Source organism: Pseudopodoces humilis, chromosome 14 (genome assembly GCF_049639895.1).
Source record: "Pseudopodoces humilis isolate 2021_Gansu_Grassland_sample_001 chromosome 14, ASM4963989v1, whole genome shotgun sequence".
Classification (NCBI taxonomy): domain Eukaryota; kingdom Metazoa; phylum Chordata; class Aves; order Passeriformes; family Paridae; genus Pseudopodoces; species Pseudopodoces humilis.
This window is the reverse complement of record NC_142213.1, coordinates 19155125-19173001: the sequence shown is the minus strand read 5'-3', so window position 1 is coordinate 19173001 and position 17877 is coordinate 19155125. Positions and strand designations below refer to the sequence as shown.

The window sequence follows — 17877 nt, the reverse complement described above, 5'->3', positions numbered from 1 at the left end:
ACTGGGAATGCCCAGCACGGGACAGGATGAGCCAGCCCGAGGTGACACGAGGGCAGAAAGCTCTGCAGACTCTACAGCAGTGATGAAATCTCACTGCTCCCAGATTGTCCATGGAGAAAGGACTTTCCTGTTCCCACAATCGATTTTGCTCATCCTGAGGTATTTTATCTACAACTAATTGTATAATCCAACTGACATTTATTTCATTACCACCTTTTCCAAGAAGCAATACATGGTGAACAGTATCCCCCAAACGACTCACTATGAATACATAAAAATTCTCTGTCAAAAGTGATCTCATTATAGCAAGAAAATGTATTTTGCCTTACAAAATTTGCTACCAGACTGCAGCTTCCACTCAGCTCCAAGGATCCCAAAACAAACCCCAGGAGATGGGAAGCTGAGCTGAGGTCTGTCACTGCACTGATGGCAGCTTTATAATGAAGTCCCTGGACTGAAGAAAATATAAAATCATCCAAGAATATAATTATCTGTCTTCACCAAGGGTTCCTCACTGGTTTTTCTACTTATCAGTAAATTGGGCAACAGCCACTGTGGACAGCAACTCTGTGCAGCTCCACCCACAAGGAATACCATTCCAAACTTTACCTAAATGTGCTTGGGCTCCCAGTCAGTCACACTCCCCATTTCTGTAGATTGGAAAAAAATGAGAAGCTAGCAGAATTCAGACTGGAACCACTCTGGTTCACACAGGCACTGCCTTGGTCTCCCCTGCTCTGTGATGCCCCAAGGACAAACTAACCCAAAGTTAATAGATAAGAGCAGCAGGAATACTGAATAGCTTTTATCTTTGTTCCAGCTCTCTCCCAAATACCATCCATAAGCAAACTCTTGTGTGTTAAATCATTTATTTGTGGTGAATTTTCTTTAATACAAATCCATTTTAACAGGACAGAAAAGCAGATGCTACAAGAACAACCAAGGATGTAAACTACTCACAGTATCACCATGACACAACACAGCACTGCTGCCCTGGGTGTGCAAATACGAGTCTGGCCCAAATCCCACTCCACAGCCAGGTTCCACTCAGCTGCACAGCTGAAGGGGCCAAACAGGAAAGTCTAAAAGCTGAAAAACACACAGGAAAAAGGGTAAAAAACTAGCCCATCTCCACATGCATGCAGTGCATCTTTGGAAATCAGTGTGGTGAGCAAAGCCCACACCATCCCAGCCCATTGCAGCTGGGCACAGCGAGTACTGAACCCAGAGGTTCCTGTGACCTGTGGGGATGCTCCTGCAGGCTCTGATGGGAACTCTGTTGTCTGACCCAGAAACAAATGTCCTCTGCCTCAGAAGCAGCTGCAACTCCTACTGCAGCAAAAGGACAAGACTCTCACAGAAAGGGCTCTAAAACCAAGCTGAGAGAGAGATTTCTTCAGAACTGCAAACACTGAGCAATTTCCCTGCATCCAAAGTCAGTTACTAAGGCACTTTCCATGATTTGTGAGCTTATTTAATTGTCTGAGCATGGATATTTCAGTCAAATTTAAGATCCCAAGTCTATCAGGACTAAACTTTATACTGATACTGTGAGTAAATGTGAGGTGCCATTGAACAAAGATGACCTCACCAAAATTTGCAGAAGTACTAAACATAAGGAATTCCTGAACTTTAAAGTAGAGAAATTATTTTGATATCCTCAAGTGCAGCGTTACACATGTATATGATTCTTTACAGGCAGAATGAGGCCAAGGGACACATATCCAAAACCCAACACACAGAAAATCAGATTTTCTGATGCATGTACAGATTCACACCTTCACGGCATAACCAAACAACAAAGACCCCTAAAAGGAAGCCTTTAATGGAATAAAAATTATTGAAATTATAAACAAGGAGTCTTTCAAGGAGTCAAACATTCTGAGGGGTTGAAGAAATTTATTACAAGGTAACTTCTGTAATAGCACTCTAAGGGATTTTAGGGTACAATGGTACTAAAGTTTTGGCAACAAAAGGTTTCTCTAAGCCATAAAGAAACACACCTGTAAATTCCCATAAACCTTCATTTCAATTGCCTTAGACTCCCTTAATACTCACTGGATTTAAAAAGAAAATAAAATTAAAAAATAAAGGTGATCAGTGACAGCAGGAAACTTTTTATCAGGGAGTTTGCATGTTTTACATTGACCCCAAACTTCATTACAGCCCTGTATCCATCACTAAGTTTAGCACTTGGTTTAGCACTCACTTGCTAAACCAAGGAGAAGCTGAACAGCCTAAAATCTGATGGCAAAGCTGTTCTGATTGCAAGAACTTGCAGGGAAGTGAAGAAGGCTGCCCGCACACCCCTGCAGCTCCAGCTCCACGTCCCTACAAACAGCATCAGTGGGACCACGCTGCAGAGCTGAGAGTGTGTGGGTGACAGAAACTGCCAGTGGAACTTGGATCACAGAAAACCCCTAACTGCTGACAGGACATTCAGAAAAGGGGCCTCATTTCATTCATTCTTTACCTATAAAGCGAATGATGCTTTTCTGAGAGGTAAACAAGCAGTTACGAAAGCTCATACCGTTCAGTGCCTGCTGCAGCCCTGTCCCTCTGTATCCAGCACAAGGGCACTGATCAAGCACAGTGAGAAACATCCCCAGGATCCCTGGTAACAAGTAGCTCCTACCACAGTAAAGTGGGTTTAGCTCTCCCTTGGACTACGTGACTACATCCTCCTCCTAGCCCCCATCCAGCCCCACGGAATTCTATCCTCCGCACTGCCGGATAATCCCGTCCATCCCCGTGCGTTTACTCCAGGCAGTCCCTCCCTTTCAGCCGAAGTGCTGGGCTGGACTCGGCTTTCCGGAGCCGCTGTCCGCCTACAGCTCCTCATGCAGGCAGCGCATCCCCGCAGCAGCCCCGGTAACGCGGCTCGCCGGGCGCTGCCGCAGGAGGGATGAGCGGCGGGGTCAGCCCCGGCGTGTGCGGCCCCGGGCCCCCCCGCGCTGCCCCCGGCATGTGCGGCCCTGCCCGCAGGGCGGGGGTCACCCGCCCCCCTGCCCCCAGCCCGGGGCCGCCGGCTCCGGCCCGGCCCCGCTCCGGCCCCGCGCACGGCAGGGGGCGGCGGGGCCCCGCCAGCCCCCGGAGAGCCGCGGCGGGGGCGGATGGAGACAGCGGGCACGGCGGCGGGCTGGGGTAAGGCAGGGCAGGGCGGCATGGGGGAAAGCAGGGGCTGAGCCGGGCTGGGGAAAGGCAGCGGCTGGGGCAAGGCGAGAGCTGAACCGGGCTGAGGGGAGGCAGGGGCTGGAGCGGCTGGGGAGAGGCGGGGGCTGAGATGGGGTAGGGCAGAGGCTGGGGAAAGGAAAAGCCTGAACCGAGCCGGGGAAAGGCAAGAGCTGAGCCGAGCCGGGGTGAGGAAGGAACCAAGCTGGGGAAAGGCGTGAGCCGTGCCGGGGTAAAAGGCAGGGGGCGATCCGTGCGGGGTGAGGCTGTCAGGAGCCGTGCCGGGTGGGGCAAGCTCTGAGGGACCGATTCGTGCCGGGTGGGGCAAGCTCTGGGGAGCCGATTTCAGCCGGCCGGGGCAGGTTCTGAGGGGCAGATCTCAGCCTGGGCAGGCTCTGGGGAGCTGATTTCAGCCGGGGCAGGCTCTGAGGAGCCGATCTCACCCGGGGCAGGCTCTGAGGAGCCGATCTCACCCGGGGCAGGCTCTGAGGAGCCGATCTCACCCGGGGCAGGCTCTGAGGAGCCGATCTCACCCGGGGTAGGTTCTGAGGGGCAGATCTCACCCGGGGCAGGCTCTGAGGAGCCGCGGGAGCCCGTGGGTTGCCGCCCTGCCGCGGGTGCGGGGATCCCGCAGCCCAAGGGACCCTGCCCGAAACTTTGTGTGGGCCGGGTCCCCTCCCGAAAAGGGAGCAGCCCCTCCCCGGCCGTGCCCGCGGTGGGAGCGCAGCGGGCAGGGCAGGGCAGCGCCGAGACCCCGAGCCGAAGTCTGTGACACAGCGAGCGACCCTCGGGAAATGGGCTTTAAATCCGGCTGCAGTCGCAAACGAGCTCATCTTTTAAGAAATCTAAAGATTTAGTTATTTAGGACACGTTTTACTCGTGTGCATTTTGTTGCCTGTAAATATAAATCTTTGAAGAGCAAGTTATAAATATTAAAGCCTAAGTGCATAGGGGGAGTGTGTGTATCAAATTTTAGACTAAATTTATTCCAACCCAGTTTGGCACACACGCCCGATGCATTCAAACTTCACTCACACAAATCAGGGAAGTTATTTGGTTTTACAGTGGTAGGTGCCTGTTTCAGAGACTGGTGAATGACTTAACAACAATAATTAGCATATTTATATAACACATTGTTTATACGTGGGTTTTGGATTCTGAGAGGCATTAATATCATTTCCTGAACAGGAGGGATTCCTGGAAGTATGAAGCAATGGTTCATTTGGCATTTCCCCTCCATTTGAGCTACTTCTGTGGGTGTACTCGGAGTCTCAAATGTGCAATCCTGCCCAGAGAGAGCAGGTGAACCTTAACTCAACATGTCTTCAACTCACATCTGGTACCAAATGAAACCAAACTGCTATTAATGACCTTTCTCTTAATTTTTCCCTTTTTAGTTATTTTCTTCCATCTTCCTCTCATCTCTGGAAGCTCCATCAGTATTGGGATAGGCAGCAATTATTCCAATCTCCGTAAGTAATCTCTTTTTTTTTTTAAACTGCACTATTGGCACGCTTTGCAGTCATGTAAATGAAGCACACTGACATCAGTCAAAATTGATATCATTTTGGCACTCACTAGTGAAACAAATGTGGCTAAAAATTACTTCCAGTCATTGAAATAAAACAATTCCTGACATTTGGCTTCCTTCTGCTCTCCTTTTTATGACTGCCTTTGTAGTCATTACATGAAGGTTTTTTGGAAAGGAAATACAGCATTATAGGAGCCAATTATCCTCGTGTGGTCCTATTTTGGCAGAAAACCACGTGCATGCAGAGAAGCAGGGCAGCATGTCCAGTGTCTTGGATGGAAGAATGCATAATGAGAAAAATACACTCAACAATTAAACCCACCAAGAGCCCTCTTGGAGCGAGGGCTGCAGCTCAAGAAAAGCTGTGCTGGAATGTTATAATTAGAGTGTGACTTTGTAACACTGTTCATGCCCATCATGGCTGAGAAATTGTACAATTAAAGGCTCAGTTTAAAGGAAGAAGAGACAAGAAGTTTCCTTAATTTACTTTGGAATGTACATGGAGGAACACAAAGTCAGACAGCTACAGTCATTCAGAGACTAGAAATCATACCCATTTTAACGTTTGCTGTCACAACCTATCAGGACAGCAAACTTGGAGAAATTATTCATAGTCAGAACCAGCTTCTGTCCACAGTAGGGATTTTTAGGATCTATACCTAAGATAACTTTGAGAGCAGAGTTTGGTTGGTTAAGTTGAAGAAAATGCAAAACCAAGTAAATGCCAAGTGCTGTCTTTCAGATTGCCTGGTAGTCCCTTAAACTCCAAGAAACCACATTAAACTGGGCTTAAGAGCAACTCCAAAATTCATAGCTGCTGCCTAATAGATGCCCAACTGGCATCACCCAAGTCACAGAAAATATGTAATAGCAGTACAAATATGTGGACATTGGTATAGCTGCATTGGCAGTCTCCTCATTTGTTAGTGAGCTGTCTGTGGGCTTGGCAAGAAAATCCCTGTGGTGTGCTGCTGTTGTTACAGGTCAATATTGCAAAAAGAATGCTGAGATTATTTTTGCCCCAGAAATGCTGGGCTTACATAATGCACAAAGTGATGTTTCCCAGCACTTCATTGCAGCACAGCTTTGTATTGCATTGGGTTTAGATCAGCAGAGTTCTGTAATAGAACAAGTGCAGCAAACAGTTCAGAGGAGTCTGAGGGTTGCTCTCATTTCCATGCAGGCACCTACAAAATTAAGTGGTTTAGACCATAGTTTTCCTTTGGCCTTAACTGAGTCCAGCTCAGCCAGGCCTGACTCTCTGGCCCTCTCCACAAGGGCTCTCAGCTTTAATTCCTGTAATGCCTAGGCTCTGAAATGTTCCACTGACAGGAACAGGTAATATTAACACGGTACCAGGTGGGCATTAGCCAGAAATGAAACCATGGCTCATAGGATGGTTTTACAGCAAATGTGGAGAGAGTTATCCCAGGCTGTTTGGAGGTACCACAGGGAGGAGACTCCAGAGTGGCCTTCACAGAACTCACACAGGCCAGGTGCCAGACCTGTTTGCTCTCTGAACACTGAATTTCCTAAGCAAGGGCAAAGGGCTGCAGGAGCAGGACTGCAGCTCTGCCCATACAGAGTCAGCTGTGCCTGGAGAGTCCTGTTCTAGTCCAGGACAAAGGAAGAAAGTCACACAAGTAAAGTCCACATAAGAGAATACTCAGGGCTGGAGCCCAGTGACTTCAACCACACAGAGCCAAGGTGGGCTGACAAGGTCAGTGTTTAACTGAACTTTCTAGTCAGATACAGAATTTGACTTTCTTGCTTTAGATGTTTCTTTCTGAGAGAAATATTGGATTTTCTTTGCAAAGTGTTTCTAGGTTTTAGTCAGTTGTATTTGGATGGTTGGTTGGTTTTCAGAATAAAAAGTAAGATTTATCTCTAGAAAATAATGAATATAAATTATTAATCAGCAGTTATGAACCTCAGCCAGTCAGTGTTTCAAATGCTTAAATGAAGGGATCCAAAACCTGTCAGAGAAATAAAAAGGAAGGAAAATGGTTCTGTGCAAACTACCTTCCCTTTCTGCATGTGCCTGCCTCCTCCACCTCCCCAGCACTTCTGAGATTTATCTCTGAGGAGATTGGTTGTAGACACAAGTAAAAGCAAAGAAGCCAACTGATTATCAATCAATTATCCAGACCACCAATACATATGTGGTATTATAAAAAGATAGTTATTTATTATATATATAGCTATTTAGTGACTCTATAGTTATGTATTCAAATGTTACATATTTATGGTGGTCCCATTTAACTACATCCCTGCTTTTATATCTAAGAGCACAAGGAATGCCCAGAGATATATAAAACGTTCATTTGTATGCATGAAGGACAAAAACCAAAGCTGTAAAATATACAGACAGCATTTTCAAATCCAGCACTACAATTCCTGTCTTAGAATCTTTAGAGAGTCTACAAACTTATCCTAACTAAACAGAACTCTCTCACCAAATCAAGAAGGAACAGAAGCATTCCTACTGTGGCTCTCTGTCCACAAAAACTCACCTAAGACAGGCACAGGGACACCTCCCACAAGGGAAAAGTGCAGAATATCCTTATCCTGGAATCAGTAGAGCCACCTTGGAGGTTGTCCCTCTGCATCTGGCTCAGGGACAGCAAAAGAGCACAGCTGGCTGCCAGCTGTGCTGCCACTGACTTCAGCACTGAGAGCTGCACCCTGAGACCTCAGGATGACAGTGAAAGGATGAATAAACTTCTACTCCTAGACAAGGAAATCTCTGTGCCCAGCAAGAATAAAATGCTCTCTGCACTGCTGAAGACTGGGGACTCTGCAGCTCCTAATGGCAAATCCTGTCTTTTTCCCACTCCAAACTCAGCCAGTTTGGTGCAGTTGTCTGATGCACAAACACAATTCCCAATGATGGGGAGCACAACATCAGCAGGAGCATAACTGCACATCCCCTGGCATGGGTGGAGCACAGTGCCTCAGTCCAAACCAGGGAACAGACTGGGAGGTTTGGGACCTGTGCAAGCAGCTTCAGGAGTTCTCCTGGCTGTCACAGATTTGAGACATGTGGAAAGACAGGAGATTGCTTCCAGTTTTGGTGGGAGCTGCTGGCCTGGAGAGCTACAGGATGCCAGGAGTTTAAGAGAGAGCCTGACAGATCTGCAGCAAGACTTGTGCACAGCACAGCAGGACATCCCCTTACACTTGTGGGATGCCTTAAGAAGTGTCAGTGATCGAAGCACCAACATCCACCACTCATTATCAGTGTCTGTGAAAAATGCCAGATACCACATAGGTCCGTGGTGCCAGACAGTGAGGAACATGCACTGCAGTCACCTTCTCTTAAATGCACAGCAAAATTTCATCCCCAGAATAATTTGCTGTTTTCTTCCTTCACTCTATTTCTTCTCCAAATGTGGATATTTTTATGAAGGTGCTGAAGAAGTTCCCTTCTCCTTTTCCTTAAGGGCATACCCCATATCTCCCTACAGTTTTCCACATTGCACTTCATGTTTTAATGACTCCAGCTGTGCAGGAGGGAAGAACACTCAAATACCTCCAGAACAACATCTTGGAATCCTTTGATCATTTCCCCTACTAATTGCCAGCATCTTTCTGCCATCAATTTACTTTATGATGGCTTGAAATCATCTGCTACATGAAGAATAATTTCTTCACCTTTTAATTTATTAGGCTGGAATCTGCACTGGGAAGGGATCCATTTCTCTCCAAGCCTGACAGTTTCTCATCCTCCTGTATGAGGATGTAGGCTGACAACTCCAAGTCATTCATTTCCATTGTTCCAACTGACTTAATTCTTTCATTTCAAACAGCTTCTCCCAACTCACACTTGTCCACTCAAAATAATAGATTAGGAAATAATAGATGCATAGTTGCCATGCACCTGCATCGCAAACACACAAGTCTAGTCCAAACCTGCTCCTTAGCAAATAAATAGAATTATCTTCAGTTTCTGGAGGGGATCTCATCAAGCTGCTAAAAGCAGCACTATCAAGAAATCTCTCAGAGGAGAGTAGGGGGAAGTTTGGTTTAGAGCCTGTTTGAGCTGTGTGTTCAGGCACATACTCAGCTACCTTTGTGCAGGGCATCTCTCCAGGAGAGGTGGACTCCTTACAGTCTCTGTCCTCAGATGCTTTGAAGTCTTGGCCTCCAGCTGGGAGCTGGCAGAAGCAATTCAGCTGGCTTTGACAGCATTTCTGCAAATGGGGATTTTAGCTCCAAGACTTAATACATTTCTTACTGTAACTTCCTGAAATACCTCCAACTTTTTTTTTTTTTTTTTGACGTTACATGACACAGGGAAGCCTACAGTCCTCAAGAACCTGTGTGAAGATAATTCACTAAAGGATATTCCAGCCAAAGCCCCATGATCACTGTCTACTCTTAATGCAAATAGTTCTTTTATGACACTTTGTTTCTGTGGGTTCTTTAATGCTAAGTTTCTTCATTTTTAATTGCTCTTTTTAGTTGCAAGCATGTTAATCCCTCTGTTTCCATCTTTAAAATGAGGATTTGTCTTTCAGCAATTGTTTTTTCCTTCATTGACAAGTAATCTTTATTAGTTTTATGCTTTAAGAAAAGCAGCTCTGTATCTGATCTTTACAGGTTTTCAGCATCCTAGCTTCATTTTGATTTAGCTGCAAAATTGCTACAAGATTACTTCTACTTAAAAGCCCCAACTAAAACTGTTGCTTAATCACTCCAGGTTCTGCACAAAACAACTGGCCTTGTCCTTTCAGATGACAGGTATCTAGAAAACACAAAAGGTGGGCAGAGGAAAATAAGGCTGCCAGAAAAGATAATTGTTTGAAATTACGCAGGAAGTTAAGGAGAAAGCCTGGCTCTCCTGGCTGCTGGGCTGGTGTTTGTCTATTACCTGGCATTGACTCTTGCTACAAGAAAGGAATTCTCAGAATTGAATTTCCACTTACGAGGACCTGTAATGATTTTATGGTTAGATGACAAATGCAGGCAGGTCTTCATTCCATTCCATTCCAGTGGGGAAGGGATTTCTACAGCAAGGCCTCGGGATTTAAAGAGACGAGCTTTACAAAAGAGATCCCAGATCCTCTCAGGGAGAGAGTAATTGGGAGCTCTTTAGTCCCAGTTGGAAGACCAGTTCTTACTAGGACTCCCTCTTACTGAATTTTGCTTCTAATCCACACTTTAACATCCCTTCTTAGTAGCAGAAATCAGTATTTTGGTTATTTCCAAGCTAAACTACTGAGGTACAGACTGGCTGTTTTCACTCTCCAGACGCACCCAGCACACAAGTCCTTGGCCCAAACAATTGGCAAGAGGTACCAGGCCTTATTAAAGAAGCTGGTCGCAGAAAGCCCAGCACAGAAAACCAGAGTTGCTAGATATTTGCAAACAAGGTTTCCTTGTTGTCACCTCAGTTTATTGCCCTGAAACTTGCTCCAAGGGCAGTGGTTACACAGGGAAGCACAGGATCCTCACTCCCTGGGCAGCAGAGAAAGAGTAAAGTGCTGCTGCCTTGACCAGGAAATAAAAGCTCTGAGAGGTAAATTAACTGGGGGTTATTTTATTTTATGTATTGTATTGTATTGTAAGACAAATTGCTGCTTTATTGCAGCAGCCATGTTGACAAGTAGCCCAGTAATATCAAGTCACTGGATATTGTAACTCCAACTCTGCCCTAGAGACACGTCCAGAAAGGAATGTGAATCCAAAGTGATTTCTGGTTTGGCCTGGAACTTGGGGCTGAGGAAGGAACACACACTCTGCAAATAGGAGCAAAAAGGAGGAGCTGTTTGGGGTGATTTTTGTGCATCATCTGAAGAGTAAATCAAACTGCACTAATGATCACTCTCCTCACAGTAAACACATTTGTGGAATCAGATGTTCCTTTAGAAAGAATGTGGGACATTCAGCAGTAGACTGGAAGTTCCAATGCATCCTGCTGGGTGCTCTGGCTGTACAGCACATCTCTGAGCAGCAATCCCAGCCAGAAATGCCCAGGTGTTTAGGGAGAGCACAAAATCAGAATATCACAAATACTTTTTAACTAGACAATTTTATAAAATACTTTCCTTTTAGAACAGTACAATCTGGAAATGGAAACATGAGTGGAAACTGCACTTTTGCCACTTGATCCTATTAATCATTCTGAAAGATATCAAAAAACCTGATAGATAGCTAAAAATAGAAAAAAATCCTTAAATTCAGAGCTGTATTTCTGTGCTTCTGATTAAAAACAAAACAAATAAAAAAAAAATCACTTTTCTACTGAATGAAGCAAGCTGTAAATTGAAAATTTTCCTAAAGTTGGAGACATAAGATCTCCAGCTCTTCAGGAGAGCTGCAGCATCCATAGAGGTAAAAACAACAACTTTTTCCCAGATTTTCAAATGATGATTCAGCCAAGGACAACATGGTAAAATGCAGGGATAAAGGTGGTATCGAGCTACTGTAGAAGTACAGAAATGACATCCTGTGTCCGTCCTCTGGTTTAAGGTTATTGTACATTTCTGTAGTTGAAATCAGTGCAAAAATACTGAGGAACTGGTGGGCATAACAAGACACCAGAGAGATAAGAATTTTCTTCCTAACACTGTGCTTGGCACAGGTTTCTGTGTCATGCTCCTCTAGACAGATCCAGAGCATTAAACATCAACCCAGCATGGGCCATGAGTGGTTCACTCATTATCACTCAGTGGCTGAGGTGACAGCTGGGTCCCCACTCCAACAGAGACACAATTCAGGGGTCATGTGGCTTAAAATAATGGTATTACTGACACAGGAAAATTAGCTGCAAACTATTACCTTTTATTACCATATTTTAATATTAATGCAGATTAGTTTTCAACTTGTGGGTCAGTTTTTTGCATCACATTTATATAACACTGCCTCTTTGGCTGATTTTGACATGGCCATTTTGATGTTCTACCAGTTTCCACTTGCTAAATCCATCAAACATGTGCTAATTTAGAATCCAAACCCTGCACCCCATTGCATGGCCCTCTCTGATGGGAACAGGTGAAGAACCAGAAAGGGCTTCTCTGAGAGTGGTTTCTTAGCTCCCTGTCATCCATAGGAAAAATGGGTTTCAAATGAATTTTAGTTTTAAAATGTGCTTTGAAGACAAAATATCTTGTGGCAGTCTGTACTGGGACAGAAGGATCACCTTGGGAAGGAATGCATTTTTTCACCAGTGAAACAGTCAGTCTCAAAAGAATTTTCATTGCAAAGAACTGAAAGCTCATTATTTGCTCGGTCAGTTTGTGATGCCTCTGTCCCTGCCTGCTGGCTGTGCCTCACTCTCTTCCTCAAAAGAACAGAGATTTATTTTTAGTCTTCATTGTTTTGGGGACTATTTTACAGCTCCCTTTGAGAACAGATGTGAGATTGGTATCATCTGGATTCACAAAATCCATAATTTGCAATTGCTACAGCTTGGATAGGTTTGCACACCCATTTTTTTACCCATCATTGTACCCCACTGCTTCTCAGTCCAAAGGAAGCTGGATCTGCCCATGTAATGTTTTACAGTTTACAATCTGAATGGTTCTCCCTGAGGATAACAAAACATCACTGTGAGTTTCTGGTGTTCTCATAAAGGCCAAATCCCAAAGTGACTTCCCCAGTTCCACAACAGCTGGCAGAACACAAAGCACAGCATTATCTCATGGGAGATGAGGTGCTTGGCTTAGAGTGACCTCAAAGTGGAGCCAGTAAAGTGGTAAAAGGTGAAATTGGAATTTTATATTGCAGGAACTTTCAATAGAGAATTTTCATGTGTCCAAAAAGTGGTGACATCACCACCAGAGGTAGAGAATTGTGTTGAACTGGTAAAAACAGGCACAGTGAACAAGATACAAAAGGGTGTAAACTGGAGCAAGATCATTGAGGTTTAAAATAATTAGGGCAACTTTGAACTAGATTAGGAATTAAATAGATTTATGGAAGATATGAGATATTACCAGGACCAATTACTCCAGTAAACTTTCTAGTAATTTTTTCACTTTGCATAATTTTCCTGTTTGACATTTGTTGGACTGTGCAACAAAGTCAGTCAGCAAAGACAGTCCAACAGCAATAAAAGTTGTTCCCATTTACACAAGGACTACCCTTAGCACCATGAAATATTATTGCTTAGCTGCTGCTTCTAGCATTTTTTTAACTCTAAAAAAACCCCAAACCCAACAAAACAAAAAGCAATGCCCTCAAAAAACCCCAGAAATAAACAAACAAAACAACCCACAGAATTCCATGCCATTTTACCTAAATTGTCTGAGATGCCTGCCAGAAATGCAGAGGCTGTTTGGGAGGTGCACCATGATGCTCTGAAGGAACACAAAGATCCTGGAGGTGGCAGAGCTGCCAGGCACAGGGCCCAGGCTGAGATTCGCTGTGGCAATGTGATGTCAGTGCTGGTGATGTTTATGGACTGGGGACACTGCCATCCTCCTCTGGAGCAGCTGTGCAGGAGGGGAAATCAGCAGCAATTACCCAAACTCTGCAGGGTTTTGCAGCTGTAAAGGGTGACAAAAGGTTCCAAATTAAAACTACTGGAGAGCTGACAAACCTCACATAGCAGCAGTGCCAACCTGCAGCTCTGGGCCTGTGTGCTCCAGAGCTTGTGCTCTTCAAGCTGGGCCTGAACCTTGGTTTGCCTCTGGAATGTTTTAGATTGCTCACATAAAGTGGCCTGGATACAACCTGAATTCATAATACTCTGCTGAAAATTAAAGCTGATTTCCAAAGAATCTTTCTGTACAAAGTTCTTCCTTGCCAAACTTAAAAATATTTAATTTGGTCATTAATGAACTATTTTCTGTCTGGTTTACTTCTCTTTCTCTTTATTGGAGGGCTCTACATGTGTGAGTGCACACTCAAATGCCCTTGTCATACAATTATTTGCTTTTATGTACCATCCAAACAAAATCACTTTCAAGAGCTCTTCTGGTGAGATGGGAAAAAAATCCAAAATAATACATTCTTTGAACAATGTAGGAAGTTTTTACCTCTTTTTTCCTGGAGAATTTTCTGACTTCCTGATCCCCATAATTTTGTTTGCTCCTTATAGTATGTTAATAGATTTGTAACCAAAGAAACTGGAATATATTTACATGACAAGTTCTTTTTTCAATTATTTGCTCAGTGGCTTAGATGGTTGAGTGGGACACTGAAATTCCGTGGGATATTTTGTATTGTCAAGTGCAAAACACACAAGAAAACCCTGTATACTTCCTTTCACAGAGATGCCCCAATTCCTTTTTAAACTTTGTGTCATGCAGCTGCTGTTTGAATGTTGATGGATGTGAGAAGCCAAACTGCTGCTGCTGCAGGCAAACCCTCAGAGCTTTTGGCTGGGAAGGGGTGGCCTTGCTCAGATGTGACAAGTGACACGAGTCCCACCCACACTCCCATTTCTCATGCAAATATATTTTGTACAGGTGAATATTAGCATGACCTGAAACTGCTTTTCTGGCTGTTACCATCTCTCCTTTGAGAGGAGGAAATGTCTGTTTATTGCTGTCTGTGTGCATAAAGATAAAAGGAACTCCAGTGCACTAGCAAAGGACAAGAGAAAATTACATTTCCCCCTCTCTAGGCAGAAAGGAGTGATTCAGTTTTCTACTCAGGCCCCCAAAATCAATAGTAGCCCTTGGACACGTTTTCAGTCATTTACCTGAGGGGCCAGTAAAACATTTGGTGTCAGGCTGACCCTACTGGGTAGGATTTCATGTCTCTGCAAACCAGCCCTGAGTTTATGTCTCCATACTTTATTAAGAGTATTGAAAAAATCCTTCCCCACTCTATCAGACTCAATTCCACCCTCAGTTGTCTCAGACTATTGTCTTAATTGTCCAACTGGAAAGGGACCATGGCAGAGTTAGGCTCTCACCTAAGGGGGTCTTAACCCAGTCCTTCATGTTTATGCAAGATAACAGCTCTCTTTTTTTCCCCATTTAACCATTTTGTCTTGTTCAGCTGGGGTAAAGATGTATTGTTCTGGTTTGGATGTTCAAGCATGTCAGGCAGACAGAAGGCTCAGAGACACCACAGCCCTGTGATTTCTCTGGTGTGCTTTACCTGGACCTTATCTGGCTCAAAGTCTGAGACCCTTTTCAGGTCTGACAAAGCAGAGAGTGCTTTCATCCATTTGGCCTTTCAAAAGCAGCAAGATTGACTTTCAGAAGGAATTGCTTGTTACACAATCATTTATTGTTTCTCCTGCTTTCAGAAGAACTGAGCCTTCTGCTGAGTGAAAAAGAACCACTGTGGTGACAGATCTCTCACACTGGCTGTGCTGTCACTAGAAGGGGACTGTGGCGGAGTCCACATGTCCTTGAAACTCTGCTCAAGTGAGCTACCCTTCACTTTCCTGAATCATGCCTCCACATTCTGTAAATGTGAATCCATCTGTTCACCAACTCAGTGTCTGCAGCAATAGGCTGCTCTGAACAATATGTTTCATCTGGTTTTGCTGTTGCAAGGACATGGATATTTAGAGGCTTATTTATTCATCTGTCTAAATCATTTGTACTGGATGCTGAGTTCAAGGACAGTGTGTGGTTCAGGCAGCAGTGGAAATGGAAGATGTGATCAAGCTCAGAGTACATTAAACTAATGTATTATGAAAGCTTCTGCTCTGAAATGCCAGTTGAGGAGGGAGAAGGAAGAAAAAAAGCCTAAGAAAGGCAGTTGCCTTTGCCAGAAACAATTAGGCACAGGCAGCTCTGCAGAGCAGTGGCTGCTGGCTGGGCCTCTGCATCTGGAAGTGGAATGGGAATAGCCAAACCACCTCACAGCTCATTCAAGTAATGCTTGGCCAGGGGAGAGGGAAGAATTCCTGCCAGGTCAGAGATACCCAGTGTATTTAAAGGAGTCATGGGGTACTTTTTGTACAGAGTGCAGACAATTTTAGCCATTTGTTTTAAAACCAGATTTGTTGCAAAGGAGTTGAAGGAGGTGTTGGAAGATCTCTGATGAACACAAGGGTGCTGCAGTCTCAGCAGCTGCTGTTTACAAGCAAACTTGGAGATGTAACCACCTCAGCTTCTTCAGTTCCTGCCATGTTATGTTTACACGTTAATGTCAAGCTACAGTTTTAACACTGAACCCTTCCTTTTGGCATACCCACTTGGTGACTAGCAACATCTAAGAGACAAACTACTTTTAGACCTCTATTCTACACTATACAAATAGCACTGATCACATGCTGTCACTAATTAGAAGATGCTAACTTGGAGACTTACAGATTTCAGTTCCCATGACATTTTACACAGAAGAACATGGCCACAATTGTGCAGAAGGATCAGATGTTACAATGGCAGAGTGGACTGTAAACACAGTTCAGGTGAAAGTAACACAAAAAATGAGATTCAGCAGTGAGCCTAGTACACCCCCATCCTGAAATGGGCATGAGATATGTGGAGGAAAAATGCAAAGTAAAACCCTCTGGACATGCAGAGTATGGGCAGCAGGCCCTCACCACCATCCCTGCTCAGCACCACCCATTCCCAGGCTGCCCAGAGCAGTTCCAGCCCCATACAACACTCTGACAATAGAACAGCATCTGGGTCAGATCCGTGGAGCACAAAAGATTATGACTTTATCTTGAGAATTCTTAAGGTTTACACTTAATGTGCATGGGAGGAACATAAGGCCTGAATTTAGGCAAGGTCTCAGTTTCTTACACTCTGAATTCATAACCTAATCAGCAAAGATTACAGCCAAGATATGGGGTTGTGATTTTTCCTTTGAGAAAACATTGGGTGTGGCTGTGGAAGGTTTAATGGAACACACCAGTTTGGATGATCTTGAATTTTGCCAGTCCCAAGATAACCTTTAATCAATTTACATTACACATAAGAATGTGTTATTTTCTGCCCTTCTATAAAGGTGTGCATAAAGTAGTGACTGGCAACAATCTTCTTAATATATGTAAATATATTTTTTTCTAAATGCAAAGCCGTCACTTCAGTGCTAATAAAAAGCTACAGGAACGACAGCTGCCAAAATAAGAGACAAGTACTCTCCTGTTTGCTCTGAACACATTACAGTCATTAAGAGCTCCAAACCAACAGAGCATTTGCAATAGTTACAGGAGTGCACAGAGCTCAGAAACTGCCTGGAGGAAAATTCATTATTTGTCAGTGCAAGGACTGATGATCTTCAGTCTTCAAACACTGACTGTTCACAAGGGACCCTGGGAACAGTGTCACCCCACAGACACACAAACACTCCAGCCAAGGAGGCTGCCAAAGCAGCTGTGCAACAGCTGGCAGCACAGCAGCAGCCACAGCAGAGCTCCCCAGGAGGATGGACTGGCCCCTGGTGCAGCATTCCCCCAGTGCCAGCCTGGCCAGAGCAGCCCTGCTGCCCAGGAATGCAGGACAGAGCCAGACAGAATCCAAAGGCTGCCAGGCAGATTTCCATAGGAGTTGTGACCACGTCAGGAAGTCATCAATGAACATGTGGCTAAATCAGCACATGAAAAAGTAAACTGGTGTATAAAACCCCCACCTTTGTGACTAATATATAGGTAACATTATGTAAGGTATATAATTATATCACTAATATATCAGGGATGAGTATATATCAATATATATCATCTGTATATATCTGTATATTTATTACTTTTCCTCCTATCTGTGTGCAGGGTAGAGGCACTCCACTTGAATCATTCACTGTTCTTATTTCTGACTTTCTGGTTTTGTAATACTGACATCTAAACATTTAGCCCATAGGGTAGAAAACACCTGGGTTCCTTCAGAATAGATTTGGTATTTGGTATATTTGATATACCTGTTTCATCCTAATATATTTTAGGACATTTAGGACTTCCTGGCAGGATCCAAACACCTTGTGTTCCCCTCTGAAGACAATAGTCATTTAAAGAACTACATCCTTGAGCCATAAAGCATGAATTAAAATACCTGACTTTTACATGTTAATCATTATTCTTTCTCATCTTAGATTTGTTACATTTACTTTACAGTTATTGGTATCTCAATTCAGAGATTTAATTTTCTTTTTATTTTGGCCAACAAAAACTTCATGAAACCTACAAATAATGAAAACCAGGTACCAAGAAGGGAGTATAGTTCCCTTATAGCATGTTTTTGTGTTAAATTATAATGGATACCTTTAAAGCTTGTGTCAGTCATATCACTTACCCATTATTTGTGTGTCCTTGGACAATTTCT

At 44.1% G+C, this 17877-nt stretch overlaps 1 protein-coding gene across 1 annotated transcript in view; it reads left to right on the top strand.

The window, feature by feature from the left end:
* The first annotated feature begins 3059 nt into the window (after nt 1-3059).
* The window catches only part of BEAN1 (brain expressed associated with NEDD4 1), a 51106-nt gene continuing 36288 nt past the window's right edge, over nt 3060-17877 (top strand). Inside the window, exons 1-2 of the mRNA XM_014261075.2 lie at nt 3060-3144; nt 4569-4643. Of these exons, the coding sequence (XP_014116550.1) occupies nt 3114-3144; nt 4569-4643 (106 nt within the window). The 5' untranslated portion in view covers nt 3060-3113. The remainder of the gene's footprint in view (nt 3145-4568; nt 4644-17877) is intronic.